The sequence below is a fragment of the Eschrichtius robustus genome, chromosome 20 (assembly GCF_028021215.1).
Source record: "Eschrichtius robustus isolate mEscRob2 chromosome 20, mEscRob2.pri, whole genome shotgun sequence".
Taxonomy (NCBI): Eukaryota; Metazoa; Chordata; class Mammalia; order Artiodactyla; family Eschrichtiidae; genus Eschrichtius; species Eschrichtius robustus.
The window spans coordinates 65,708,668-65,733,336 of record NC_090843.1 but is presented as its reverse complement, the minus strand read 5'-3'; the positions used below and the strand labels follow the sequence as shown (position 1 = coordinate 65,733,336).

Genomic DNA, 24,669 nt, shown 5'->3' with positions numbered 1-24,669 from the left:
ATTGTAGGATTATGTGGCTGGGAAGAGGAGACTCAGTGTCCCACCCACCAGGAAGGACGGCGGGAGGGTGTTCGTGAAGCGGCCAGACCCCCACGAGGAGGCCCTGATGATCCTGAGGGGGCAGATGAGCCACGCAGCGGCAGCACCTGGCGCCCAGGTGAGGGGCAGGGTCTGGCTGGGCCCAGGTGGAACAAAGGACGAAGTGGGGCGTCTGGGGGAGCCTCAGAAGCCAGCTGCCCCTCTAAGCTGTGGCCGCGCTGCTCCCCCCTGAGCGCTGTCTTTGGGGCAGGGACAGGTCCCCAGAGAGGCCGTAGCCCTGGTGAAGCCAGTGACCAGCACACCAAGGCCATCCGTGGGGCCCGCTCCAGGTGAGGGCCAGGAGGGAGGGAGGGGCCCGCGGGCAGGTGTCCAACTTTGAGCACAGGTGAGACTTGGTCTGCGTGACGGTGGCATGTGTGTCCGTGTCCCTGGGCCCGTGAGGGCCTACAGTGTGGACGTTTGTGTAATTGCATCAGCACTTAACACTGATTTCGGGCCAGGCCCACTCTGACTTCACTAAATCCTCACTAAGGCGCTTCAACACAGTACCATTTGTGCCTCTAGATGTTACCGGTGGGGAGACAGGCACAGAGAGGTTAACTGACTTGCCCAAGATCACACAGCTCAAAAGCATCAGATCAGAGATAGAAACCCAGGCCTCCTGGCATCACAGCTGGAGCCCTAAGCGCTGCATCCCCTGCCTCACGGCAGCCACAGCCATCTTAACAGAGATCAGTCGGTTCACGTCACGCCCTGCCAACGACGCTCCAGTGGCTCCTGGGATAAACTCCAGACTCCTCACTGTGGCCCACGTGACGCAGCATGACCTGCCCACCTTCCCAATCCCATCTCCTCCCGCTCCCCCCTCAGACACTCTGTTCCTCACTGTTTCTGGCACACACCGAGCTCACTCCTGCCTCGGGGCCTTTGTCCTTGCTGTTCCCTCTGTCTAGAATGCTCTTCCCGGAAGATCTTTGCATGCCCGGCACCTTCTCATCATTCAGGTCTCAAGTGTCACCTCCTCAGAGAGGTCTGCCCGACCACCCAGACGAAGCGCCCCTCACAGACCAGCCCCCAGACCTTCCTAAGTCACCGGTTTTATTTCCACCCCAGCTCCCGGCACTGAGAGCTCTGTCCTGTCTGAACTGTCTGTTCCGCCCACACCTGCCGGGGCCTGGCCTCCAGGCAGCAGCCTGTCTCTCCTGCTCCCGGGCGCCCGGCCCCTGGCTGGGCCTGCAGGCGCCGGGTCTCCGTGTGCGGGGAGGAGGGCTGGGCTGTGTGAGTGTGCACGTGTGCCCGCGAGATCAGGTGTGGCTACGCCACGGGCCAGGAGGCCTCTCCGCCCCAGCCCGCTCCCGCCCCTGCAGCGCTGTCCTCACGGTCCCTGGAGCCGGCCGAGGACCCCGTGCAGACGCGGCTGCACCGCCTCCTCAGCCCCGACTTCTACGGCTACCAGGATGCCCCCTGGCAGATCTTCCTGCGCAAAGAGGTGTTGGAGCCCGGCTGGGGCTGGATGGGGGCAGAGGGGCCCGAGGGGTGCGGGAGACCGGGTCAGGGTCGGAGCCCGGCTGGTGCGGAGAGAGTGGGGCTGCAGCGGGGGAGGGGCCTCCAGAAGGTCCTCACGGAAAGCCCGCCCCCACAGGTGTTCTACCCCAAGGACAGCTACAGCCACCCCGTGCCGCTGGACCTGCTGTTCCGCCAGGTGAGGGCCTCTCCTCCCTAAGTGCCTCGTGAACTCAGCAGGGCAGGGGGCGCGTAGCCTAGCCGTCCGCACGTCCTCCTCCTTGGCTTTGGGGTCCTCGACCACAGTGAGGAGGGAAGCTGTTCTGCCGAGTCCCCCACTGTAGACAGGCTCGAGGAGCCCGCGGTCCCACCTAACCAGACTCACAGCTGGTCTGAGCTACCCGGGGCCTGGGGTCCAACCCAAGCCCCGCCATACAGATTAGGAAACGAGGGCTCAGGGAGGGTGGAGGTGAGGAGAAGGGAGAGGATCCTCGGAAGTGGGATCTGATGTGCACAGGTGACCCCGCTGTTGCGTAAAGGCACCCCTGCCACATTCCCGGTCGTCCTAAAACAGTCCAGCCTGGGCTCCCGGTGGGGGGAGTCCCACGGGCCGCCCGCATCACACTCATCCCACAGATCCTGCACGACACGCTCTCCGAGGCCTGCCTGCGCATCTCTGCGGAGGAGAGGCTCCAGATGAAAGCCCTGTTTGGTACCGTGGGGGGCCATGGGGAGGGAAGGATGTCGGTGGGGCAGCCAGCTAGACCCCCCCGCCAGCCCCCACCCCCGCTCTGCTCCTGGCCTCTCCCACGGCCCGGCCGCAGGTCTGGGTTGGGCTCTGCCTGACCGGCAGTGGCCTCGGCTGTCCCTGTCTGTGGACATCAGTTTCCCAGTATGGACACTGGGAACACAACGGACTGACACCTCCTTGCTGAGGGTCAGCCTCCCCCCATGCCACGTGGGTCAGTCCTGACCCGACCTGTGTCCCTTAGCCCAGAACCAGCTGGACACACAGAGGCCCTTGGTGACGGAGAGTGTGAAGCGGGCCGTGGTCAGCATTGCACGCGACAGCTGGGAGGTCTATTTCTCCCGCCTCTTCCCTGCCACGGTGCGAGCCCCCTGCCTGCCTCCTGCCCGCCCGGGGGCTCCAGGGATGAGGCCGGAAGAGCCTCACGTGCCACTTGTCCCCACCCCAGGGCAGCGTGGGCACCGGCGTGCAGATCCTAGCTGTGTCCCACACGGGCATCAAACTCCTGCGCGTGGTCAAGGGCAGCCACGAGGCCGGTGGGCAGCTTCGGGTCCTGCGCACATACAGGTGACCGGCAGGCGGGCGGGAGTGGGGCTGGCCGGACGCTGGACATGGGCCAGCACCAGCGCTTCCTCACCGGCTCGCTTCACAGCCGTTGACTGAGTACAGTTGGCCCTCCATATCCACAGGCTCCACATCCACAGATTCAACCAACCGCGGATGGAAAATATTCAGAAAAAAAATTTCAGAAAGTTCCAAAAAAGCAAAGCTTGAATTTGCCACTCACCAGCAACTATTCACATAATGTCTACATTGCTTTTACGACTATCTACATAGCATGTACATTGAATTAGGTGTTAGAAGTAATCTGAAAAGAAAAAAAAATAACCTGGAGGTGGTTTAAAGTATACGGGATGTGCATAGGTTATATGCAAACATCAGACCATTTTATAGGAGGGGCTTGAGCCTCCGTGGATGTTGGTGCCCTCGGATACCGAGGGGCGACTGTACCTACGATGTGCACAGCTCTGTGCCAAAGCCCTTCAGTCAGGGAAACAGGCTCATAGAGAGGTGCCACTTGTCTCGGGTCCCACAGCCAGGAAGTGGCGAGCTGGGAGCCACTGCCCCATCCCCGTCTCCGGCCACACTGCAGCCTGGCCCTCACAGAGCTCGCCGTGCAGCGGGGGCGACCGTGTGAACAGCCAGATGCAGACGCAGCTCGGAAGGGAAAGGGTGCTTCGGCGTGAGAGCTTCCTGAGTCCTCGGACTCCTCCCTCCTAGCAGCCCGCTTGTCCTTTGTACCAGGGCACGGGGGGCGAGCTTCACTCACCGGTTAGGTGCAGGCTCCTTGCTTCAGGAGAGGGAGAGTTTGCTCAGGGAGTGAAAGAGAGAGATTTGTGTGGGCAAAATCTGCGAGGCTGGATCATGAGGCAAAAAAATAAAAGGCACAGCATTGGGAGGGCTGGAAGGTTGTGGGTTCACAGGGTGCGGGCAACACAATAGAGCTGCGGACAGGAGGGGAGGGGAGGCCGGCAGGGGCAGAAGGAGCAGGGCGGTGGGTGGAGGGCATCCCTCTAGCTGCGGGGTCCTGCCCTCATGCCACCTTCCCATCCTCCAGCTTTGCAGATATCCTGTTTGTGACCATCCCCTCCCAGAACATGCTGGAGTTCAACTTGGCCAGCGAGAAGGTCATTCTCTTCTCAGCCCGAGCTCACCAGGTCAAGACCCTGGTGGACGACTTCATCCTGGAGCTGAAGAAGGTCAGGGCCCTCCTACAGATGCCCCCAGCAGGGCTGAGGGCCCCGAACGGGGCTCGTGCCTGGGAAGCATGGATGCGTGTGTGCGTCAGCAGCTGTGTCCGGAGGCTCTTGCACGGGCTGTGCCTTCCAGCCGGGATGCCCGCTCCCCTCTGCCCACTCCTTCAAAGTCCTTTACTGATGCCTCCGGGCTCCATGGCAGCTGCATTGCTCATCCTCCTGCAAGGACTGCATTGCTCGCCGCCGCCCACTGCAGTGGGAGCCTCCGCCCCCATGCTCCCTGCAGACCAGGCAGCCCCCAGGCCCGGCACCTGGCCTCAGTGGGGAGACTTCGGGAGGGGTGGAGGGGGTGAGGCCGGGGCCAATGCTCTGACGTCCCGTGTGAGGGGCAGGGGAGTGGCCCCTGGCCTCGGGGAGGAGGGGGATGGGACTGCAGCCCTCACCCAGCCTCTGGCTGACCCAGGACTCGGACTACGTGGTCGCTGTGAGGAACTTCCTGCCTGAGGACCCAGCGCTGCTGGCCTTCCACAAGGGCGACATCATCCACCTGCAGCCCCTGGAGCCACCTCGAATGGGTCAGCGCCACGGGGAGGGGTGGGCACGGCGCGGGGTGGGGGGTAGCTTCCCAGCAGGTGCTGACGTAGGTCTGGCCCTCAGGCTACAGTGCTGGCTGTGTGGTCGGCAAGAAGGTCGTGTACCTGGAGGAGCTGCGGCGTCGAGGTCCTGACTTCGGTAGGTGCCCCGGGACCCCCGTTCAGCTGCCAAAGCTGCCAGACCTAGAAACCCCAAACAGAGCAGATGCACGATGGGGTTCTGGGGTCCCAAAGGGTCTGGCCTGGCTGCAGCTCCTAAGGCGGCCAAGCAGCCCAGCCCTCTGCCCGCATATCTGGCTGAAGGGTCTCCGTGGACATTCGTGTTTCCATGTGTGTGGCCCGAGGGTCCACAAGCGCTGCATTCTGCTCTCTGCAGCTCCCGCTGAGGGAATGCCTTCCCTTCCCAGAGCCTGTGTCCTCCTCTGTGAACACCTCCCGCACAAACTCTGGATCCCTGGGCCCCCGTCCTCCCCAGATGAGACCCTCCTGCTGCTCAGAGCCCTTCCTGCCCCCTAGGTTGGCGATTTGGGACCATCCATGGGCGTGTGGGCCGCTTCCCTTCCGAGCTGGTGCAGCCTGCGGCTGCCCCCGACTTTCTGCAGCTGCCTGCCGAGCCGGGCCGGGGCCGCGCTGCCGCTGTGGCCGCTGCCGTGGCCTCCACTGCCGCTGCCCGGGAGGTGGGCCGCAGGAGGGAGGTGAGAGCTGCCCGGAGCTGGGTGGAAGGGCGGACACGGCAAGGGGGTCAGCCTGACTGTGGAGGTGGAGGGGAGGGGCTCAGCCAAGAGCAGGCCATCCCGGGGCCCGGCAGCCTGGTTGAGCTAGCCAGATGTATGACCTATTGGGATGTGACCCCCCCCGCCCCCGACGTGACCAGAGATGGCTGGAGGCGTGGCCAGTGGGGTAGGGTGGGTGGGGGTCAGCGGAAGGGTTGTGACCAGGCCAATGGGGCAGGACCAGCCTGGGCCGGCCAGCAGGCGAAGTCCACCTGGGCCAGGGCGGGGCCAGGTGAGGGGGGCAGGTCCAGTCCCGTGGCACAGAGCTCGCCAGGGTGGAGAGAGAGAAAGCAGTGAGGGGCAAGGTCAGCCGGACCAGGCCACTGGGGAGGCAGTGGGCCCACACGAGAGGGTCTGGGCACAGTCAGCCAGGGGTGGCGTTGGGCCCGCTCTGACTGGGCGGGGTGCGGCGGCCGGCCCTCTTGCAGGGTCCCCCAGTCAGGGCTGGCTCCGCGGACCACGGGGAGGACGGCCTGGCTCTCCCACCGTACACAATGCTCGAGTTTGCCCAGAAGTATTTCCGAGACCCTCAGAGGAGACCCCAGTGAGTGGTGGCCCGACGCCGCATCCGCACCCTGGGGAGGGTCCCTCTGGGGCTTCTTGCAGCCGCTCAAGCGGGAGGCCCCAGTTCTGGGGGGGGATGAGAAACCCTGAGGGGTGAGGCCCGCCTGCAGCCTCCACTTCGGGAGCCTTGCTGCCCGGTGGGCTGACACTGAGTCAGGCACACTCCAGGTGGGAAGGGGGTGTAGCCAAAGCTCGGAGGCAAGACGGGTCAGTAGTGTCCGCTTCGTGTTGCAGGGACGGCCTCAGGTCGAAATCAAAGGAGGGTCGGGAGTCCAGAACCTTGGAGGACATGCTTTGCTTCACCAAGGTGTCTAGCCCCAGGCCCCCTCTGTAAAATGGTGGTACAAGAGCCCCCTCCCAGGCCCGTGGGCCAAACAGCCTTGTCCCCAATGGGACCCAAGCACTCAGCACCCCGAGGACCCGCGTTCCTCCCAGGGGCAGTGTCTTCCCTAGTGGCATCCCAGCTGCCTTTTGGTGGCGTGGACCCTCCTGTTGTAAGAGGAGGCACCACGTGGCCCTCCCGTCCTCCCACTCCTGACCCAGTCTGCCCATCGCAGACCCCACCCCCACGACTCAGCCCCTCCCATCAAGACCCCGCCCCCTGGTGACCCAGCCCCTCTCCCCACAGACCCCGCTCCAGGACTCCCTCATTGAGCTCAGCGACAGCAGCCTCAACAAGATGGCCACAGACATGTTTCTAGGTGTGGGGGTGGGGCTGCAGCCAGGGCTCTGGGCCAGGTGGGACCCCGCACTGTGACCCCTGCTCACCACCACCCCTTCCCTCAACTCAGATGTGGGGCCCCTGCAGAGAGGAGGAGCCTCCCCCACCTCCTCTGGCCACAGCCTCCCGGGGAGGCGTCCAACCCCAGGGTCCCCAAGGGAGGCAGGCAGCTGGGGGTCTGGTGGCCCGAGTGGGACAGGTGTTTCCTCCAGCTGTGATGCGGTTCATGGGGGATGCCTCGCTGAAGGGCCAGAGTGAACTGGACGTGCTTTGCACCCTCCTGAAGGTCAGTCCGGCCGACTGCCGGTGCTCCCTTGCCTGCCCAGTGGCTCAGTTTCCCCATTTATCAACCAGAGTAGCAGGACTTTAGGGTGGGAAGCTCTCATGTGGCCCAAAGAGGAATGCATCCCACTGGTGGGGAGGGGTCTGGGAAAGGGGCACCAGGCCCATCTCCAAGTGCCCACCCTGTTCCTATGTGCTGGGCGTGTGGCGTGTGACCTGTGACCTGGCCCGCCCTCCTACAGCTGTGCAGGGACCATGAGGTCATGCGGGACGAGTGTTACTGCCAAGTTGTGAAGCAGATCACAGACAACACCAGCACCAAGCAGTGAGTGTCTTCCCCTCCCCCAGCGCATCCATGCTCCAGGAGGGGCCAGGTCAGCCTCCGGAGTCTCTCCCCCTGTCTCTCCCTCACTCCATGGACAGAACATGCTTGGTCTGGGACAAGCCCTTTCTTGTCTCTGAGCTTCAGTTTTCTTATCTGGAAAATGTAGTGATAATGTGTGAGTCCAGGTTCTTGGTTGCAAGTGACAGAAACCCAATTAAATCTGGTTTAAGCAAAAGAGGGTTCAGGTAACTGAAAAGTCTAACATAGGACTTCAGGCACAGCTGGATCCAAGTGTCATCAGGAAGCAGTCCTCTTTATCTTGGCCCTGCTTTCCTCTGTGTCGATATCATTCCCAAGCAACATATCCCATAGGTTGGAGAGAAACATTTCCCAGCTCAGCAATCCCAGGGAAAGCAAGACTGACCCAATATTTGCAGCAAAAATTCCCAAATCTGGTCTTATTGGTCCCATGCCCATCCCTGAGCCAACCACAACGGCTGGACGATACAGAGCTCTGATTGGCTAGACCTGGTCATGTGCCTGTCCCCAAACCAATCACCATAGCCAGAGGGAGGCTGAACTCTAATTGGCCAGACCTGGCTCCCACACCCATCCCTAAACCAGTCACCGTGGCCGGGGGCTGCAGTGTTCTAGTTGGCGGGTCCTGGCTCTGATACCCATCTCCAAACCACAGGGACCGGGGAGGGGTGGGTGGTTTCCCAAAGGAAGCCCAGGTGCTGTCCCTAGACGCCAGAGGTCCCCACAATGAAACTCTCACCCCAGGGCAGCACAAGGGTGAGCTTCCGTGTCCCGCACACGACCAGCAACAGTGGGGACCCAAAGCGTCTGCCACCCTCCTGTCCGCTTGCTCGCATCCCCCAGGAATTTCACAGCCACTCAGCACGTCCTCCTGCCCCTCCCTCCCAGCCTTACCCGCCACCAGCTCTGCACAGGGTCCCCCGGCCCTCTTTCAGAGACCGTCACCCAGAGAGGTGCCCCCGGGGAAAGCTTGTCTTTTGGCCGGGGGTGGGGGGGGGGCTCGTTCTCTTCCTTCCCTGCCTCCCACCTGGATTGTCAGTAGAACACAGCTTCTGCGTGGCTCTGGGCCCGCCGGCCCTGCTCTCACTGGGCAGGGAGGGGGAGCACCCTCAGAAGATGAGCTGCCTGAGAGCGGGAGAGACTCCCGGCGTGGCACTGCAGTGCGGCGGCCGCCTGCAGCGTAGCCCCGTGTGTGTCCTCGCAGGGACAGCTGCCAGCGAGGCTGGAGGCTGCTGTACATCGTGGCTGCCTACCGCAGCTGCTCCGAAGTCCTCCAGCCACACCTCGTTCGCTTCCTCCAAGCCGTGGGCCGGACCCCGGGCCTGCCCTTCCAGGGTGAGGGGCCAGCGGACGGGGAATCAGGGCCAAGGGCTTGTCTGCATGAGGACCGGCCGGGCAGCTGGCCGAAGGGCCTGGCCCTTCACAGGTGCCCGGGCAATGTTTACTAACATCAGTCCATCCCCAAACATTTGTGGAGGTCCTGCAGGGGCTGATGCTGCGATGGGTTGTCTGATCTAATGGGGGAGGGGGGAGGATGGTGTATCAGGGAAGGCTTCCCGGAGGAAGTGTTGCTCTGGTCATGAGCACATGGGGGGGATTTCTAGGTAGGCTGAGTAGCAGGGGTGAAAGCCCAGAGAGGAGGATGTGTGGCATGTGGGAGTGGAGGAGGAGGAGGCGGCCGGGCTCTGTTTCTCTGGTCTTTGGGGATCAACAAGGGTCTTGAGAGGGTTCAGGCAGGGGCGCCAAGGCTGGTGGCAGGGTCTTGGCCTTCTCCCCTTGGATTTTGGAGGAAAGGGGCCGCTCCTCAGCCTCACCCCCAGCCTAGCTTCCAGAGCAACCCCTGGGTCCCCCTAAGAGAGCGGCCAGGGCCCCGGTGGTTACCACGGCGGCCATGAAGGAGATGGGGACCTCACTCTCTTTGCTTCTGAAGCCTCCTCTTTGACTCAGGCAGCGGACTTTCCTGGACTCAGAAGTGAAGAGACTCAGCTCCAGGGAAGGTGGCAGAATGTGCCCAGCCCTCTTGACCCCTCCCCAGAGCAGGACGAGGGCACTGCTTAGCCCAGAGAGATGGGGAAACAGATGGTGGGGGCTTCTGCGCTGGGACGCTGCGCACAGCCGCGTCGTCTTAGTCACACACGGCCTGCGGGGGACAAGCCCCGAGTCACCAGCTGTCTGCGGGGCTCATGGATAAGCAAGGCGTGTGGGCCTCCGCTGCATGGGATGGGGGTTCAGATCCAGCTCTTACACTCTGGCTCTTGACCTTGGGTAAATCACTGCCCTCTGAGCTGTCTCCTCAGCCGTTGAAGGGAGAGCAGACACACGGCCCCACCCCCCGCCCCATGGACGCAGGGCTGGGGTCGGAGGAGCCCCTTCCTCCCCTGCCCACCCTGGGCCAGGCCCTGACTCCCGTTTCTGCAGGGATTGCCAAGGCCTGTGAGCAGAACCTGCAGAGAACGCTGCGCTTCGGTGGCCGTCTGGAGCTCCCCGGCAGCATGGAGCTTCGGGCCATGTTGGTGAGCGTTGGGGGTTGGGGTGAGTGAGACAGCCCGGCCCAGAGACCCCGTCACGCGCACTCGCCGGCCCTGCCCGGTCCCTGTCGGGGACCCCCACCGAGGGGACAGCAGTTGGCCCAGAGCCCGGCCCAGCCTCTCCCACCTCCCCAATCTCCTCACCCCAGGCCGGCCGCAATTCCAAGAGGCAGCTCTTTCTTCTCCCCGGAGGCCTCGAGCGCCATCTCAAGATCAAAACGTGCACTGTAAGTGACGGGATGTCTCCGGCGGGCAGGGACCCCAGCCTCCAGGGTGGGCCCCCAAGGGTGCTGAGCCCCCCAGGCTCCCGCACTAGGCAGGATTTATCTCTCAGAGGAGCAGCCTGAGCCTGGGGGAGGTGGGACCTCCAGCTCAGGATCAAACTGCAAATAAGAGACAGGCCAACTCGGAACCCAAGTCTCTCAGACTCCGAAAGGTGCGCCCTTTCCTGCATGAGGCTGGCTCCCAGGGACCTTGGGGATCCTCGTCTCTGTGCAGGGGGTCTGGGTGGGCTTGGGGGCAGAGGTCGCCAGGCCAGCGCAGCCTCACGCTTCCCTCCCTGCAGGTGGTCCTGGACGTGGTGGAGGAGATCTGTGCTGAGATGGCTCTGACCCGCCCCGAGGCCTTTGATGAGTATGTCATCTTTGTTGTCACCAACCGAGGTGAGTGGCCAGAGGGTGCGGCATGCTGGGCCCACGCCCACCACCCCCACTGTAAGGCCCAGGTCAGATGCCACTTCCTCCAGGAAGCCCCTCGGCCCAGGTAGAGGGACCTCTCTGCCCCGAGACCCTCAGCCCCGCGTCTGTCCCTCTCTGCTTTGTTCTGTGTGAGCTTGCCTGGCCTGTCAGATCGCGAGTTCCTGGAAGACAGGGCTCCCCTGATGCCTCCCTCGGGTCACTCAGTGGGCCCTGCCCTCAAGGAGGATGAGACTTGATAGGACGCAACTCCTGGACCCACAAGTGCAAGTACTTTTTCCTGCCTCTTAAAGCCTTAATAGTGGCCATAAGGGCCCCCACTCTTGGTCTCACCTGACCCTTCTCAGTGCAGCCGAACCCCTTCCCCCTGCAGCCCACCTGCTGTAGGCTGTGGCCTTGCTTCCTGCCACCAGCCTGTCAGTTCCATCCACCTCCAACCAGCTCTCCCGCTGCTGCCTCGGCTCCGAACCATGTATACTCAGCCCTGCTTGCCCCGAGTCCAGCCAAGACACAGGGGGAGGGAAAGGCAGTAACAAAATGATCCCAATAACTGAATTTATGGAGCAGAGGCTGTGTCCCAGGCACTGCTGAGAGCATGTCATCCTATAAACTGCTTTAATCCCCACCACAACCGTATGAAATGAGACGGTTATTGTTCCCATTTACAGATGGGAAAACTGAGACCCAGAGAGGCTGTATTAGTCTCCTGTTGCCACCATAACAAATCAGCACATACTCATTGGGTTAAAACAACACACGTTTATTATCATATGGTTTGAAGGTCAGAAGTCCTGAAACCAGAGTGTCCTCAGGGCTAACTCCTTCTGGAGACTCCGGGAAAGAGTCTTTTTCCTGGCCTTTTCCACTTCTAGAGGCGCCCACATTCCTTGGCTCATGGTCCCTTCCTCCATCTTCAAAGCCAGCAGCGTAGCATCTTCCAATCTCTCCTTCTTTAAGGACCCTTGAGACTACACTGGGTCCACTTGGGTACCCACAATAATCTCCCCATCTCAAGATCCTTAATCGCATTTCAAAGTCCCTTTTGCCATGAAGGTACATATTAACAGGTGGTGGGGATTAGGATGGGGACATCTTTGGGGTCAGGCTGTTATTCAGCCTGCTGCAGAGATTAAAGGACTTACCCAAGGTCACACAGTTGGGATTTGAACCCAGACTGTCTGGCCTTGAGAGTCTGGCCTTTATCATCGTGCCACACCCCCTCTCTTTGGTAAAATTTTACCGAAGGTGTGGGATGGGAAGCAGAAATGTCAGTTCAGGAAATGAAAACTTAAGCCTCTCGTACAGGCTGAGACCCACTCAGTGCCAGACCCCACCGTCCTCCCCACCCGCCCCAGGAGCCCGGCAGGGGGTTCTCCCCTGAAGGAGTTCTGCAGAAAGGCACCCACTGGCCCTCCTGATCTGAGGCCTCTTGTGCCCGTCCTTGTCCCCAGCCCTCCTCTGGAAAGGCGCTAGGCTTTCTCTGAGCACCACGCAGGGCACTTCCCTAGACCTAGGCGGGCTGTAGCTTGCGGTTACAACTTCCACAAACACAGGCACCCTGTCCCACAAACGTGCTCTCCTTTACTGAGGATGCTTCGTCCCAGAGCGGGGAGGGGGCTTGCCACTCGTACCCCAGCCAGCCGCCCCTGGCTCCCCACAGGCCAGCACGTGTGCCCACTCAGCCGCCGCGCCTACATCCTGGACGTGGCCTCGGAGATGGAGCAGGTGGACGGTGGCTACACGCTGTGGTTCCGGCGCGTGCTCTGGGATCAGCCGCTCAAGTTCGAGAATGAGCTCTACGTGACCATGCACTACAACCAGGTCAGTGCGCGGGCCGCTCTGAGGCTCTGGAACTTTCCGGGCTCCCCCGGGCCTTGGCGTTTGAGGCTTTCATGTTTCGGGCCCCGAGGCGTCTGCTCCCTGCATGGGCTCTGCTTTTCTGAGTCTTCCGGCGAGACTGTCCAGATGGCACCCCTTCAGGAGGCCCCTCCGTCCTCCTTCCTCTGGCTCCCCTCCCGCGCTGAGCACTTGGCCTGTCCCTCGCTGAAAGGCCTTGCCTGGCCTTGTCATTTTCATGGTGCTGCCCCTCCCCTTTGAGACTTGGTCGTCTAAGTGAGGGTCATGGGGTTAACAAAGCCTGGTTCTTCCTCTTGTGCCGACACTCGCGGATGTGTTTGGACAGAGAGCGCGTGCTTCTCTGGAGCTGGTGCCGAAGCTGCGGCCGTGCCGAGTCCAAATCCGGCCACTGGGCTCTTGTGCCTGCGGGTCAGCCTCGGCAGCCTGAGGACTTGTGGAAATGGGACCCCGGGTCCTGCACGCTGCAGGCGGGTGCCAGCGTTTCCCGGGGTCCTGTGGCTTCCCGGCCACAGCCCCTCCAGCTCACCGTCATGTGTCACTCCTCCCTGAAGCCCAGGGAAGTGACAGGTCACCCTCCCCCGGAAGTGAGTGGGGCTGGAACCGCTCAGTGTCTGTGTCTGCGCCTCCCCAGTCGCCTGCCCAGTGCCTGGCCGCCCGCGGCCCCTCACCTGCATCACCCCGTCCACCGCAGGTGCTACCCGACTACCTGAAGGGCCTGTTCAGCAGCATGCCAGCCGGCCAGCCCGGCGAGCAGCAGCTGCAGCAGGTGTCCAAGCTGGCCGCGCTGCAGCACCGAGCCAAGGACCATTTCTACCTGCCCAGCACGTGAGCACCCACCCAGCCCAGCCCGTCCGGCTGGGACCCCACCTCCGGGCACCACAGGTCGCTTCCAGCTGGTAGTAATAGCTCAGAGCAAACTGAGAGATAAAAAGCTTTCAGGACACACACCCTGTGGTCCAGGAAATACACATGGGCCCGCAGAAAGATTTGGCCACAGAAACGTTCACCGTGGTGTCGCCTACAATCTCCGACGACAGGGAATTCCTTAAAAAAATTGTGGGGGCTTCCCAGGTGGCGTAGTGGTTAAGAATCCGCCTGCCAATGCAGGGGACACGGGTTTGAGCCCTGGTCCGGGAAGATCCCACATGCCGCAGCGCAACCGAGCCCGTGCGTCACAACTGCTGAGCCTGCGCTGTAGAGCCCGCGAGCCGCAGCTACTGACCCCGCACACCCTAGAGCCCGTGCTCCGCAACAGAGAAGCCACCGTAGTGAGAAGCCCTCGCACCACAACCAAGAGTAGCCCCCGCTCACCGCAACTAGAGAAAGCCCGCGCGCAGCAACGAAGACCCAACGCAGCCAAAAATAAATTAATTAAAAAAATAAAATTAAAAAATAAATAAAAGATCCCGCGTGGCACAACTAAGACCCACTGCAGCCTAAATAATAAATAAATAAATAAATATTAAAAAACAAATTGTGGGGCGTCAGGAAGCCTTTAAACTGATGTTTTCGAAGAGGTGAGACATCAGTCATCCCAGGCTCTCCATCTTCGGGCCCTTTTACTCTTTTTTTTTTTTTTTTTAACAAATTAATTTATTTATGGCTGCATTAAGTCTTTGTTGCTGCGCATGGGCTTTCTCTAGTTGCAGTGAGCGGGGGCTACTCTTCATTGCGGTGCCTGGGCTTCTCATTACGGTGGCTTCTCTTGTTGCAGAGCACGGCCTCTAGGCGCACAGGCTCAGTAGTTGTGGCACACGGGCTTAGTTGCTCTGCGGCATGTGGGATCTTCCCGGACCAGGGCTGGAACCCGTGTTCCCTGCATTGGCAGGCAGATTCTTAACCACTGCACCACCAGGGAAGCTCCCTACTCTCTTAAAAATAAGACCCCAAAGAGCTTTTGTTTCTGTGCGTTGTATCTATCGCTATATTTACACTATTCAAAATTAAAACTGAGGGACTTCCCTGGCGGTCCAGTGGTTAAGACTCCATGCTTCCACTGCTGGGATGCAGGTTTGATCCTTGGCTGGGGACTAAGATCAAACAAACAAACAAAATTAAAACTGAGAAATGATTTAAAATATTGACTTAGTAAGTAATTAAAAATAAGGACACGCCGTGTTCATATAAATGCGTGCATGTGATAATTATAATACAAATAGCGTAAGGTAACATTACACGTTAATATAAATAAGTTATGAAAACACAAGTGTATTTTCCCAAAAACTCCAGTGAGAAGAGCGGCACTGTTTGACATTCTGCAAATCTCTGTGCCATTTGGCGTGACAGACGGCAGCTGGATGCCTGTCTCTGCCCCTCTGTCAGTCTGTTGTGATCTCACGTGTCACGTAGCCTCTGGAGACTCCACCGTGCACTTGTGAGGGAACAAGAGGGGAGAGCAGATGACCGCTCAGGTTCTTAAGGAAGTGGCTTTGCCCTCCCAGACCCTCGGCCACACTGTGAGAGCCCCTGGTGTGAACCAGCGTAGGGAAGGCAGTGGACTGTGGACAGAGGATGTCCCAGTGCCCAGCACACTGTAAGGGCTCAGCACCCAGCTCTCTTTACGTGCTGTCATTTTAAGGGGAAAGTGCAGGAAGCACAGAAAGGTATCATCCCAGCCCTGGAGAAAGACAGTTGTGGCATTCCTACTCTTTGCAAGGCACTCTGCACACATTGTCTCAGCTAATCTCCCCAACCGCACTTTTTTATTTTTTTAATAAATTTATTTATTTATTTATTTATTTATTTCATTTTTGGTTGCGTTGGGTCTTCGTTGCTGCGAGCCGGCTTTCTCTGGTTGCGGCGAGCGGGGGCTACTCTTCGTTGCGGTGCATGGGCTTCTCATTGCGGTGGCTTCTCATGTTGCGGAGCACGGGCTCTAGGCGCATGGGCTTCAGTGGTTGTAGCACGCAGGCTCAGTAGTTGTGGCGCACGGGTTTAGTTGCTCCGCGGCATGTGGGATCTTCCCGGAGCAGGGCTCGAACCCGTGTCCCTTGCATTGGCAGGCGGATTCTTAACCACTGCGCCACCAGGGAAGTCCCCAACCGCACTTTCTTTTCCCCTTTTACAGATGAGGAAACCAAGGCCCAGAGAGGGGATGTGGCTTCCCCAGCTAATAGGTGGTAGGACCAGGATCCAGACCTGGGGAGACTGGGTCAGATGCCAGGCTCTTACCCAGCAGAGCAGAGAGGAAAGATATTTCCTGGAGGGTCTTTTGGGGGGTTCCCCTGATGTTCCCCCTTCCCCAGTGTGCAGCCCATGGCAGCCGGGACCGGTATTTGTTGGTATTTTTCAGACGTCCTGAGACACAGGGCTGCCCCAGGGGAGCCAGCATGTGTCGGGGGGAGGCCTGGCCTGGTGGGCCCAGTGCTCTGTGCCCTCCGGTTCTGACCAGCCACTGGTGGTTGCTTTGCTGCCCTGATAGTTCCCTCAGCGTGTGCTTCTCACCCCTTTGGCCTGGGCTTCTCCCTGGGGCAGGGGCTACAAAGGACGAACCCACCTTGGGTTCAAGCCTTGGCCCGGCCCGGTCACTGTGTGACCTTGGACTAGCTGGTGAACTTCTCAGAGTCTCTGTTCCCTCCTCTGCAAACGGGTAGCCTAGTGGTACTGGCCAGCGGTTATTGAGCACCTGCTGTGTGCCCAGGTACTGAGTCGTCCTCACTCCCCAGCGATTAGGGGTCCAGGAGGTTTAGCGTAAACCCTGGTGGCCCTCAGCGCAGCTTTTCCCTGCACGCCAGGCGCGAGGCCCAGGAGTACATCCCAGCCCAGCTCTACCGCACTGTGGCCGGCTCGGCGTGGCTCAGCCTGCTCGGCCAGCACCGGCAGCAGATGCAGGCGCTCAGCCCCCACCAGGCTCGCGCCCAGTTTCTGGGTGAGAAGGAGTCTGGGCTGGGGAGGGGATCGTGGGGGCCTGGTAGAGGAGGGTGGGGTGGAGTCACCTTTGACTTTGTACAGAGGCATTTTTGGTGCCAGCGTTCTAAACTCCTCACCGAGGCCCAACCTAGGCTGGGGGCCCCCGGCAGGGAAGGAGGGAGGCCCGAGGCAGGTGCTGGGCCGGCGGGAGGAGCCGCCAGGCTGAGGGCCCCTGCGCTGCCCGGGCAGATGGGGGGCTGCGCTGCGGAGCCTGCCTCGCCTGACCGCCCCTCCCCCGCCCCCGCCCCAGGCCTCCTCAGCGCCTCGCCCATGTTCGGCTCCTCCTTCTTCTCCGTCCAGAGCTGCAGCAACGTCGCGGTGCCCGCCCCCTGCGTCCTGGCGGTCAACCAGAACGGCCTCAACTTTCTCAGCACCGAGACGCACGTGAGTGGCCTCAGCCCAGCCCCACCCCTCCCCCCAGGGGGTGAGAAGTCCAGCTCCACCGCTTACACCTGCGTGACCTTGGGCGAGGCCCCTTCCCTCTCCTAGCCTCACTGCCTCACCTGGGATGCAGGGCTGCTGTCAAGGTGAAAGGAGGTGAAACACAGGCCAACACTCAAAGGCTGTGTTGCTCTGCTGGGGCTGTCGAGGCGGGGCTGGCAGGGCTTCAGCAACAGAAATTGTTTCCCTGGTGGTTCTGGACGGTGGACATCCGAGATCGAGGTGCCCGCAGGGTTGGTTTCCTCTGAGGCCTCTCTCCTTGCTTGTAGATGGCCGTCCTGCCCGTGTCCTCACGTGGCCCTATCTCTGTGCACATCCCTGCGGTCTGTGTCCCAATTTCCTCTTCTCATAAGGACAGTGGTCCCGTGGGATGGGAGCCCACCCTAACCTTACCTCTTCAGAGGTCTGTCTCCAGATTCTGAGGTGCTGGGTCAGGGCTTCATCATATGGATTTGAGGGACACAATTCAGTCCAGGACAAAAAGGATCTGCTACCCCTATTCTTAGTTCTTCCCCCGGGAGTGGGCCCTGAGATGAGGGCTCCAGGGCAAGTGGCTTACGTGGAAACACTGGAGCTAGGAAGTGAGACCAGGAGGAGGGTCGTACCCTGGGGGATACACCTGGGGAGGGGCGTGATAGCAAGCAGGTTCCTGCTGTGGGGACTGGCGCTCGGTCCAGCGGGGAACACGGCCCTCAGAGGATGCCCCCCATCGTGCGGGTCGGGGAGCTGGGTTGTCTGTCCGCTGTGTCCTGTTGCTCGTGATGGGGTGCTGACTCTCATCACTCTGGCTTCCCCTGTGTGGGGAAGCTCTGCCTTTGCCCCTGGGGCCAGGAAGAAAGCTCCAGACCAAGAGGGGCGGGTGTGAAGAAGCAGCCTTGATGTGAAGGTCAGGGCACCACCGGCATTTCCTGCATCCCTAGATCCCAAGCATGTAGAGCAGTGCCTGGCACACTGCACACGTGTGCATCAGTGTTTGTTGAAATAATTTCACAGGTGAGAAACTGAGGTCCAGAGAGGTAAAGTAGCTTGCTCCGGGTCACACAGCAAGTCACTGGGGAACTAGTACTCGAACCGAGCTGTCACGCCTCCTGTGGATCTGACCTCCAGGGGAGGGGTAAGGCTGGGTGAGACTGTCGCACCCCCAAGCCTGTCTGCCCCCATCTCCCCCAGGAGCTGATGGTGAAGTTCTCCCTGAAGGAGATCCAGTCGACGAGGACCCAGCGGCCCACGGCCAGCTCCAGCTACCCGTACGTGGAGATCGCACTGGGGGATGTGGCGGCCCAGCGCACCATGCAGCTGCAGCTGGAGCAGGTGGGCCCCGCCTGGCAGCCCGGCTTGTCACCCGGCCCCCCACTCCCTCATTCCGCTCACCAGGCTTTTCTCTGGGTCTGTCCAAGGTGGGTCAGGTCATGGCCGTGTCCCAGGGAGCATCCAGCCCAGTGCAGGGGACAGAGCTGACCCAACACCTCACAGAACTGTGGGTCTTGAGGGTGGTCTACCAGAGAAGCATCTTGATGGTGGGATCATGGGGAAGGGCGGGCCCAGGTTGTTTGCAGAATAGTGAGGAGTTTGATGGGGAACTGGGGAGACACAGCCAGGGAAGGGCAGGTCTTAAGGGTCCTTGAATATAAAGCTAAGAATCTGGGGCTTCCTCCTGAGGGCGCTCGGGAGCCATAGAAGGTTGGTGGGAGGGCAGGACCCAGGCAGTTTGAGGACGTTCACCTGGGCTGAGGCTCGGAGGATGGATTGTGGGGCCTGAGGTTGAGGGGTGGAGAGTGGGGTTCCCATGTGACAGGGAGGCCAAGGCCCAGCTGCCCTGGACCTTCTCCTATTCGCAGCAACTGTGGCTGCTCCTTAAAAGCTGTGTCTGACCTCTAGGTCAGTCAAGTCCAAGTCTCGCAGTGCCCGGGGATGGGGCAGGACCAGAGTTCTCAGCCCACTGGGGAGAGGGGATTGAGGTCCAGAGAAGGGGCAGAAGCGGGGCTGGGCCCACACGTCTGGGCCCACCGCACCCACTCAAGATGTGGGCCCAGGACCACTTCTCACGACACGGCCTGCCTTGGTGGGGCTGCTATCCCAGGGTACGAGACAGGGGCTCCCACTGCCCCAGCCCTGCCTCTGAGGGAGGAGCCCCCCGCCCCGGGCTCCTGGGGAGCCTGCGACTGGGGATCAGTGTGCTTCCCTTCCTGCTCCTGCTGAGGTCACCCCCACCCTGGCCTTATCTGTGGCTCAGCCTGCTTCCCAGAACCCCTAGTCTGAGCTCCCACCACAGCGAACCCACCTCCTCGGACCTGCCCATCTGTTGCTCCTTGGGCCCCTTTTCTGGAGACCCCTCCCCTGGACGACCTCTAACTGGTGCTGAGTCCGGTCCCCCCTCCCCAACCCTGGCACCCCTCTGACCCTGAGGCTTCCAAAGCCAGCTCTGCTGAGACAGCCCCTTATTTCTCTCTCCTGCCCTGACCCCCTCAGCATTGCCCTTGGAGACCAACAGGCCTCTGCCCTCACCTCTCACCCTCACAGGCCCTTGGGCCCCCAACCCAGCAGCCCTTCCCGTCCCCGCCCCCTCCTCTGATTACCTCCGTGGCCTCCGCTCTCATCCCTCCCCTCTGCTTACTTGCCCCCCTCCCCGCCCCAGACCCCCTGCACTCACTGTCCCTTCTACCTGGGACGCGCTTCCCTGCATCACGGGGCTCCCTCCCTCCCTTTGTTGGGGTTTCAGCACAAACATCGCCTCCTTCTAGAAGCCTACCCTGACCCTCCTCCCCGATAATTCACTCTCTCCGCCTCAGTAGCCCTCATATGGCTTGGAAGTCACTTAGTTATTTGTTCCCAGGTTGTCTGTCTCCCCACTAGAATGTCAGCCCCAAGAGGGCGGGGCAGGGCAGGGCTGTGTCCAGCTTGTCCGCACGGTGTCCCTAGCACAGCCTGTCGCGTGGCTGTAGCGGATGCTCAGGAAGTGAGTGGGTGGAGGAGGAGGAGGCCTTTTCGGCTTCTCCACTTGCTCCCAGCACCCTCCCCACCCGCGACCTCTTTGTGTTGCCACCTCTGCTCTGCCTGTCATGTATGTGTAGAGGACACATTTATTAATTAATCATTCATTCTTTCAATGTATAACCAGTGAGCATCTCTACGCAGCAGGTTCTGTACTTAGCTGCAGAGATACTGAAGAGACCCTCCAGCCCTGGCCCCCACAGAGCCCCAGGTCTCAGGGGTGTGACAGACATCCAAGACACTCTGATAAACCGTGATCAGTGCTGGGAGGGTGTACCCGTGCTATCCAGGAGGTAATCAGCGAGGGCTTCCAGGAGGAGGTGACGTCTGAGTGCAGCAGTGATCCCGCCTACCTCTGACAGGCTGTGTGAGAGCATTTGGAAGCAACCCAGCTTCTTATAGAGCCCCAGTTTCCACACCTGCCAAGTGGGGCAGCATTCCCAGTGAGGCCTGGAGTGCTGCAGCATGTGGGTGGGAGGATGGCTGGTGGGGAGGAGCCCATCTAGCGCTCTGATCTCATTAGCCGAGGCGGCCTCCAGGGTGTGGCCTTGGGTTCAAGTCCCACCATCCCCAGCTGTGAGGTCTGGGGCAAGTGGCTTCAGGGCTCTGGCCTCAGTTTCCTCACCTGTGGAATGGGCTCTAAGAATGTCTGACTCATAGGGACACTGCAGGGACTGGGAGGGGTGGGACACGGGGGGCTCCTGGGACAGTGCCTGGCCCTTAGTCGCCACCCAGTAAGTGCTGTCCTCCTTATTTTTACCCTCCCTCTGAGCAGCTTCCCAGCCCCCAGGAAGCGCCTGGGGAGATTCCGGCACTGGCTGTGGTCTGAGAGAGCAATTTTCCACAGTCCCCGATGCCTGTCCCGCCCGCAGCAGGTGGGAGCCCTGAGGCTGGGTCACAGCTCATTCTAGGCTGTGGGCGCCAGGTGGTAACCACGGCAGCACGTGGTTAGAAACCATTTATTGACGGGGCTAATAGGGTTCAAGTCTAGAGGATTCACATGTAGTAAAATCTCACAGCATCCTACCCACGGCTCCGTGAGGCAGGCCCTGGTAAACCGAGCTGCCAGGGGTGAGACCACTGAGGCTCAGAGAGGCGCAGTAACTGGCTCCAGGTCACACAGGCCACGTGCAGCAGAGCTGGCAGATGGGCTGGTCTCCTTCCGGCTCCCCCTTCCCACCTGCAGCCTGGCGTTCCTCCTCCTAGCTGCTCGTGCTCCTCCCAGGGCCCTGGGGAGGTGGGGACGAGGCTGGGGCCCACTAGTCCCGCCGGAGGCTGGCCTCCATCTCTCTCCCCTCTCCCGGCCACGTCTCACCCCAGGTGAGAGCTGGGAAGTGTTGGGCCTCTCACCGTCTCTCCTGCAGGGCCTGGAGCTGTGTCGCGTGGTGGCCGTGCACGTGGAGAACCTGCTCAGTGCCCGTGAGAAGCGGCTCACGCTGCCCCCCAGCGAGATCACGCTGCTCTGACCCAGCCCCCAGCCCCCAGCTGCCCTGTGCCAGGAGGCTTGCTGTGTGGTCCCAGGGGAGTTACTGGGCCAGAACCTTAGGGGAGACCAAGAGGCAGTAGGTGGCGTGGCACAAGCCCCTAGGAACCTGAGAAGACTGATCCTGAGTTGGGATGGAGTTGCAGTGTGCAAACTTGGGTCAGATGGCAGGAGGGACTTCCAAAGACTGACCAGTGGGGCCTCCTGCCACCTACCACTGTGGCCCTGCCCCGACTCCCCCTGCGGCAGGGAAGCCCCACACCAGTAGCCTAGACAAACTGAACCTGCCTTTGCTTTCCTTGGGGTCTGATGTTCAAATCTCCATCTCCCTGTCCTGGTCCCTCACATGTCCCCCCTCAGGTGCCCCTGCACTGCTGCTGAGCTTGGATTCCTGGCTCTTGGTCATTTCTGTGCAAATAAAAGGTACGCCTGGCAGCCTGTTCTCCATAGGGTTGTTGAGTGACTGGAAAACGAGCCTGAGGGAGGAGCCAGGAGGTGGAGGCCCACGTTCCCCTGAACAGAGCTTCCAGCAGAGACATCTGTCCTTACCTCTCCCTGCGGGCCCCTGCCCCTCTACCCCGCACTTCTTGGGTAGCCCTAACCCCAGGACCCCGTCACTGGATGGGCCACACAATATTTGAGAGTGGTATAGTAGAGGGAGGGAGATGTTTCATGTCAGCGGCTGGGGAGGGAGAAGGCTGGGAAAGGGCTTCCCAGGGAATGGGATGTTTGGGTTGGGTTTTGAACCATGAGTTGGAGTTTGCTATAGGAATAGATGGAGGGGAGGGGAATGAACATTCTGAACAGAGAAAACAGTGTTTGTTCCCTACTCTTTCCCTCAAAGCCTAGGACAATGCCTAACGCAGAGTAGGTGCTTAAAAAATACTTGTCGCATGAATGAAAGAATAAATGAAGTGAATGTTGATGGAAAGTGCTAGTGCTTTGGGGAACTTATGGGGGGGGGAGGCTTGGGAGAGGAGGGCTGGATAGGTGTGTGGGGGCATAATTGGCTGGAGCCACGGTGTCAGAGGAGGGGTTTATTTACTTATTCAGTACCTATTAAGCACCTACTGTGTACTAGGCAAATGCCAGGCACCGGGAGTTGCTCCCAGTTAGAGGCTCTGCCCAGGTGAGAGGACTTTTGGGTTTCAGAATGCAAGGGGGCCTTGTGAGTGAGGCCCCAGCTGAAGCGCATGGAACTGGGAGGAACCTCCCGGCCCAACTCTGGCCACGATGCAGACTCCTGAGCTGGATGGTGTCTGAGGTCTGAGTTTTGGGAGGTTTGTTACACAGCATTGGATAACTGAAGAGCAGGACTTCGGGATTTCAGGACCTGGGCCTTAAGGCATAGGCTCATGTTTTAACAGCTGTTCTGGTGCCTCAGTGGTGGCACCAGCAGGTCGAGCCCTCGTCAGAGGTAACGATCCCCAGGAGGCAGAGTGGGAAGACTCGGGTGGCAGGAGAATCAGACCTTGCTGTGGCCCCCAGACCCAGAAAGACAGGAACTCCAGGTGGACGTGGGGAGAGCCAGAGCAGAGGGAACCAAGCCCCAGGGTGCCCAGCCTGGCATGGGGTGAGAACACAGGAGACACATCTGGGAGGCATGGGAGCCTGAGACAGTCACGTCCTGTCTTCGTGGGGAAACTGAGGCCCAGAGGTGAAGCGAGTAACCACTAACTGGCCTGGCCGAGAGTCAAAGGCAGGCAGGCTGGCTCCAGAGTCAAGCTGCCTCCCCCTGAGGCTTGGATGGGAGAGGGGAGGGCCTGGCTGCAGGGCATGGGGAAGCCTCCGAGGGGGTGTCTGGGGGCCCTGGAGAGGTGACTCCCATGTTTGCCTGGTGAGCGGAGCACTGGGGTCTCTGGCAGGACTTTCTGATGAATGAGGTAGTGAGCTCCCTGCCACCAGGTGTGTGTGCAGAGTCCGATGCCCCCGGTTGGAGGGCCGTTGAGAGGTGGGTGCTGGGCTTCTGAAGGGCCTGAGCTCTCGCAGCCAAACTGCCAATACGCTGGCAACGGGGCCCTGCCCGGGCGTTCACATAGAATGGTCCAGGCAGGACTGGGGCCCCAGCCCAGTCCCCTGACCTTGGCTTTGCCCACTGGCCACCTTCTCACCACCCGCAGCTGCCTTCCTGCCGCCACCACCAGCGGTGCCCACCAGGCTGGGTCAGGAAAGGGCAGGAGCCGATTCCCTACGGGCTTCACGCCTACCCTCTTTCCCCTGCACCCGCTGCTGCTTGGAAGGGAGGGCCAGGGTCCCAGGTGTCCAGGCTTCCCCATCCCACAGGCACTGCTGGCCTGGACTTTCTGTGGCCCCATGACAGCCCCCACCTCCCACCAGGGACCGGTAGGCCCCTAGTTTAGGACGTGGAAACAGGCCCACACTCGAGGCCAGCGGTCCTCTCTGCTTTACGTACAGGATGGAGGACTTTATCTCATCTTCACACCCACCGCACACATGGGCACTGATTTCATTCCCGTTTTACAGAGCTTGTCCGGGGTCCTACAGCCCGTCAGGAGGTCAAGATCCAAACCCACGTCTGTCGGGTAGCAGGGTCTGGAGCTCAAGCCCCGACCAGCCGGGGGCGGTGGATGGAGAGGGCGCAGGGGCAAGGGGTCGGGGGGCACAATGGCCAGGGTGGCGAGGCCACGAAACCCAAGATGCATTTCATCCCAGTGAGAATCTGGGGAGGCTGTTAGAGGGGAGAGCCGAGCCTCCAAAAACCACAGTTAAGGAACGGGTGGGAGGGACAGGGACCAAAGAGCGTGACCACGCGTGCAGGCCCCACCGTCAGGGGCCGGGAGGGTCTGAACAAAGGCCTGGGCGCCCGGGAGGGCGGTGACTCCGGGGACCGCGGCCCGCGCTGCCGTCCCCAGCTCCCCGCCGTCCCGGGGGCGCCCGGCCCAGGAGGGCCGCGCACGCGCCGCCGCCGGGACGTGACTAGGGCAACGTCCACGCCAGGCGGCGGCGAGGGGGCGGTGTCTGTGGCAGCAGCCGTCGGGCCGAGGGCTGGGCCGGGGCTCTCGGCGCCGCAATCTGAGCGTATCCTTGCGCGCTGAGCGCTTCCCTGCGGTCGGGTCTCCACTCAGGCACTCCCTTAGCCACCCGGTCACCCTTCAGGGGTCCTCGCGGCCCGCCCGCCGCTAATTAGGGGAAGGACGCAGTAGCCAAGGCGACCGCCGGATTGACAGGCATGCGCACCAACCGGCTTCCGGAAGCTACTGTCTGGGCCTGCCCGGCGCGTGGCCGGTGGCCCAGTGACAAAACTGGAAGCGCCAAGGGGGCGGTGACCGGGCAGGCTGGGTTGTGGCGGTTCCTCGGTGATTGCGCGCTGGGGGCTGAGGCGATTTCGGGCGTTCGGACGATGCCGTGACGTAGCGTGGCGACAGCGTTGACGGCGTGAGCCCAACCCCGTGGAGGGAGC

At 61.0% G+C, this 24,669-nt stretch overlaps 1 protein-coding gene across 1 annotated transcript in view; it reads left to right on the top strand.

Annotated features, from left to right (window-relative positions):
• The window catches only part of MYO15A (myosin XVA), a 49,904-nt gene extending 28,559 nt beyond the window's left edge, over positions 1-21,345 (top strand). The window contains exons 41-66 of the mRNA XM_068531792.1: positions 52-157; positions 296-368; positions 1,407-1,528; positions 1,682-1,741; positions 2,179-2,254; positions 2,535-2,650; positions 2,739-2,857; positions 3,909-4,050; positions 4,511-4,622; positions 4,705-4,779; positions 5,157-5,335; positions 5,842-5,957; positions 6,212-6,284; positions 6,606-6,678; positions 6,911-6,984; positions 7,223-7,305; positions 8,549-8,679; positions 9,763-9,857; positions 10,022-10,099; positions 10,438-10,534; positions 12,228-12,388; positions 13,116-13,249; positions 16,159-16,292; positions 16,584-16,717; positions 17,945-18,085; positions 21,130-21,345. Of these exons, the coding sequence (XP_068387893.1) occupies positions 52-157; positions 296-368; positions 1,407-1,528; positions 1,682-1,741; positions 2,179-2,254; positions 2,535-2,650; positions 2,739-2,857; positions 3,909-4,050; positions 4,511-4,622; positions 4,705-4,779; positions 5,157-5,335; positions 5,842-5,957; positions 6,212-6,284; positions 6,606-6,678; positions 6,911-6,984; positions 7,223-7,305; positions 8,549-8,679; positions 9,763-9,857; positions 10,022-10,099; positions 10,438-10,534; positions 12,228-12,388; positions 13,116-13,249; positions 16,159-16,292; positions 16,584-16,717; positions 17,945-18,085; positions 21,130-21,231 (2,806 nt within the window). The 3' untranslated portion in view covers positions 21,232-21,345. The remainder of the gene's footprint in view (positions 1-51; positions 158-295; positions 369-1,406; positions 1,529-1,681; positions 1,742-2,178; positions 2,255-2,534; positions 2,651-2,738; positions 2,858-3,908; positions 4,051-4,510; positions 4,623-4,704; positions 4,780-5,156; positions 5,336-5,841; positions 5,958-6,211; positions 6,285-6,605; positions 6,679-6,910; positions 6,985-7,222; positions 7,306-8,548; positions 8,680-9,762; positions 9,858-10,021; positions 10,100-10,437; positions 10,535-12,227; positions 12,389-13,115; positions 13,250-16,158; positions 16,293-16,583; positions 16,718-17,944; positions 18,086-21,129) is intronic.
• Positions 21,346-24,669: the final 3,324 nt, after the last annotated feature.